The following is a 4,363-nucleotide window of genomic DNA, read 5'->3' as shown; positions in this document are numbered from 1 at the left end:
TGATTTCAGATTCACGATTTGAGATATTTGGATTTGAGATAATCTGGCTATGGTGAATGAGTAAAGTGGGAATCTTAAACTTGGATTAAGATTTGTTTGATGAACTTTTGGACAGCAGCGATGGCAAGTCATATATGTCCATGAACTTAATATAATAAGGTAATGCTTGCAACACTCCTTATGTCCCCATTTCATGACTGCATCTCTATTTATTCATCAACAAAACAGAAACCTAGAACACCATAGGAAACTGTATTACAGATCCACACACCATGGTATAAGGAATATTTGGTTGCGTTAGATCCAAATTTAGTATTTAAGATCCACATAAAGTTCAAATATTATGGATCCTATTCGGACCCATTTCTTTCAACACTCGTTCTCTTTCAACCTGTCCTTTGATCCTGCTATGCTTCATTATCCTAGATTTCATGTGATCAGTAGAATCTGAGTCCCTCTTGTTGGATCAGTATAAGGTTCGGTCTTAAGATTCAGATTACAATTTAAATCAACCATTTCCAACCCCATATCTTATCTCTTTCCAGCACACCGGTTTCTATGTACTTAATACATTCTGGACTCTAACATACAAGACACAATCCAATCAGCAGCTTATTCAAGAATTTGGTTTCCCATTATGTTTTTCTTAAATTTCTTTACTTTTCAAAAGGAAAAATTAAACAGAAGATGAACCACGGATATTGCTCTGATATTTCTGATACCTAGTTATTACTGCATAAGTTTTACATTGTTTCTCCAACCAACCTTGCAGTCCTTTCCCAAAATCCTAACCAAAGAAATTACATGGTCTAAACCTAAAATTGAGATTTTTTTTGAGGAGTTTTTGATATATCTAGGAATATATCATAAACCATTAAAAATTTTCATTTACCCATCCAAGAAAAATGATCCAAACGTAAGCAGGATTTTAAATTACATGGTCTAAACCTAAAATTGAGATTTTTTAAAGATTTTTTGATATGTCTAGGAATATATAGTTTATGGATCACAAGCCATTAAAAATTTTCGTTTACCCATCTAAGAAAAATGATCCACACGTGAGCAGGCTTTTATCGTGCAAATCATAAATTTACATTGAGTTGTTAACAACATAACAAATTATGTTGCATCTGAACACGAAAATTTAATTTCTGAAATGTGGCTACTGTGAAGGCAGCATTAGATCACGCCCATTCATTCACAGAATCCAACCTGCTCTCCCAGATGTGGCCAATAAAGAGAGAGAGAAAGAGGGGAAGCTAACGTTCTCAAAGGCGGACCTCATATAAAGAACATTTGACGTAACGAACCTGTAGAAACTCTCTCTCTCCCTCCCTCTCTCTCTCTCTCTCTACTGTTCATCTATCACCATTCACCGGATACCTGGTTTTCACAACTCCAAAAGAAGCCAAGTATTCTCTCGCTCTCTCTCGTGCCATAAGGAACGACGCAGGACTGAATTTCTACACTGATCCACCTCCCAAGGTAGGGTTCTCTCTTGCACTCCTCTCCAAACCCCGCCCACACCCACCTGAAAGAACAAGAATTCTCACAAACACCAAATCTTAACATCAAATTTTCTGCCTCTCATTGAAGCTATAAGCTAATCATCTGCTTTCATTTTCAAAGTTAGCCAGAAAGACTGATTATTGTAATTTTTTATTGGTGCATGACATTCCTTTGGGCCTTATGTCATTGTTTTTTGCTTCTTTTTTGGTGTGAATCATAAGATGTTCATATTTATCTCGAATTTGCTATCTCACTGCTACCAAACGACAAGGTGGTGGTGTTTATAATTTACGTTCGTCCAGTGGAGTGCAAATCTTCCTGTTTGATTGCCAAGAATGAAAAGAATCAATCACGGAGTTTTCCATTTTCTTTTTAACATTATCAACCAACAAAACAGAGTACGTATTTCAGATAATTATCCTCCAAATCATGCAGGTGAATTCATGCTCCGTAAATTTCTGCTGTTCATTCATTCATATCATCTCACACCACTCCCCTTGCACAAAAATATCTGTAATTCTGCTGCACCAAATTGTTGCTCTCGCAAAAGCACTAATGCCATCTCATTGAGGAGAAATTATTCGACACATCTGCATGATTTCTGTGCAGGTCACATTCTAGACATTGAATTAAGTCTTTTATCGAAGTTTTAACTAGATGCACCTTTGAAACCAAAAAATGAGTGGTTAAATCGGTTCATTTTGATGTCTGGATTGGTTTAAAAGAAAATCATCATAAAAGACTTCCAGAATTTACAAAGCTATGAAATCTCACGAAGATGTATGTGAAAGTCCTGATGATCCAAGCAATGTTTTAGCTTCTTAATGGTAACTAACCTCCACCGTTAAGATTATGGAAAACAACCTACAAGAATTATTTCTGGAATGTAATTCTAGCTGAAATTAGTCTCCGCAACCAAATTTCCTTCTCTCGCAGGCTAGGATGCCAGATTATCTTCTCACCGCCATTTGACAAACATAGCAATGTGGGCAACTTCTGTAAATGCCCCTCCTAAGGCATCTTGTAATTTCCGGGAATACTTAGCGGACGTTATCGGAAATTAGAAATCAAGTTTCATAAGACATTTACTTGGAAACTTCATTACTTTATCATCACCATATTGATATCGTAGTAAATACGGTTTTTCTTGTCTCGAATGATATTCATACTCGGTAATCAAGTGGTAAGAGAGGGGAAATTAAAAGAGGTTGTGAAGTCGGGATCTAGGATCGAGTATCAATTCTGTCATTCATACTTTTGATGACATAGAAGTCACTTAAATACACTTTAAATACCATTTTGGAAGTGAAATGTAGTTTAAGATTGTCACACAAACGCACCCCCAAGTTTCAACTTCAAGGTAATCTACGCAAATAGAGAAGAGAAAACGATGTAATTTTTTAACTGATTCTAGAAATTGTTGGATTATCAAATTGTAGCTTAAAGAATGACTTAAAAGTAGTTGATTATTATTATTTTTTTTAACTGATTCTAGAAATTAAAATACTCAACAGATCGAGGTAATATAACATACATATATAATCTTGCACATATATCCGAGCATTACAGGCTTTCATTTTGGTATATTGTTCTGAATATTTTTCACTCAAAAGCGAAGAATAAAATCACCCGAATAGAAGATGAAGAAACACATAAAACACGCGCCTTAACAAGCACAGCGGTGATTTCCGATTATATGATCGTCGTCTCTATGTTATTCTTTGATATTCACCTTCACTCATCCTGTCCAACTGACCAGCATTGGTGGGAGTCCCCCATGCTCCTAGACAACAGCATCAACCACCACCGCCGCCACCAATGTCACGGAATCTACCAGAAGAAGACCCCGCCCTGAGCGCAGCGCCGCAGCTTCGCAATCACAGCAGCAGCTGCTGTTGCCGCTGCTGTTGTTGCTGCTGCTACTGCCTCTTCTTCATCCTCTTCGTCATCCTCGTCCTCGTTGTCTTGCTCGCTGCCGTGTTCGGCCTCTTCTACCTGTGGTACAGGCCAGTCCTCCCGGCCTTCCACCTCCAAGAACTCACCGTCAAGGACCTCGCCATCGACCCCAAGCCGGACAAGTCCTCACTGTCCGCGAACGTGACCGTCCGAGTGCAGGCTACCAACAGGAACAAGAAGTTGCATCTCTGCTACAGGGACTTCCGGTGCTGGGTCACGGCAGCCGGAGGGGTCAGGTTCGGGGAAGGGTCGGCGCCGGGTTTAACGCAGCAGGACGGCAACGTCACCGTTATAGACCTCCAGGCGGCCGTGCAGGCGACTACTGTTGACAGAAACGTCGGAGAGAGCATTGAGAAGGGGGTGGCCGCCAAGACATTGGCCGTGGCGGTGGAGCTCCGGACGGCCGTGGGGACGAGGGTCGGGGACGTGAACACCAAGCAGCTGCCCATCAGGTTGATATGCGGCCCGGCCACGATCAAGCAATTGGACGGTGGCGATGCACCCAAGTGCAAGATCCGGTTGTTCGGTTGGTGATTCGGGTCGACACTACATCTCATGGACCCGGATCCAGAACCTAACAATATCTCGCAGGTTAATATTGAGTTAGTTCACGAAGAAGCTACGCATATTTAGAATTTATAAAAGATTTTCATAAATGTAAAGAAATAGATTGCAGGACTGCCTTATCTATATCTATGCATATTAAATGTAGGCAGAAATTATGAATTAGTTCCCTTTATAATGGAAGTATTTAATACTGCATGTAGAGCTTGCTTACGTTCCATAGCAGCGTGGATCGTGTGATTCGTAGAACATGCTTTTAACTGTTTGAAAGCCTTTAATTTAACGTCGATGGCATTTTGTCTTGGAAATAATATGATGCTGTTGGTGATCACGA

General features: G+C 39.9%; 1 protein-coding gene across 1 annotated transcript; it reads left to right on the top strand.

Moving 5' to 3' along the window:
• The first annotated feature begins 1,329 nt into the window (after positions 1-1,329).
• Positions 1,330-4,138, top strand: LOC116267194 (NDR1/HIN1-like protein 6). Its single transcript, XM_031648800.1, has 2 exons — positions 1,330-1,485; positions 3,269-4,138. Exon 2 carries the CDS (start codon positions 3,328-3,330, stop codon positions 3,997-3,999), a length of 672 nt encoding a protein of 223 aa, XP_031504660.1. The 5' UTR covers positions 1,330-1,485; positions 3,269-3,327; the 3' UTR covers positions 4,000-4,138.
• Positions 4,139-4,363: the final 225 nt, after the last annotated feature.

The sequence above is a fragment of the Nymphaea colorata genome, chromosome 13, assembly GCF_008831285.2.
Source record: "Nymphaea colorata isolate Beijing-Zhang1983 chromosome 13, ASM883128v2, whole genome shotgun sequence".
Classification (NCBI taxonomy): Eukaryota; Viridiplantae; Streptophyta; class Magnoliopsida; order Nymphaeales; family Nymphaeaceae; genus Nymphaea; species Nymphaea colorata.
The sequence above is the reverse complement of the archived record's forward strand: the minus strand, read 5'-3'. Positions and strand labels throughout refer to the sequence as shown.

What these genes read in the sequence shown, in the direction of transcription:
- LOC116267194 (XM_031648800.1), top strand. Translation starts at nt 3,328, where the DNA reads ATGTCACGGAATCTACCAGAAGAAGACCCCGCCCTGAGCGCAGCGCCG.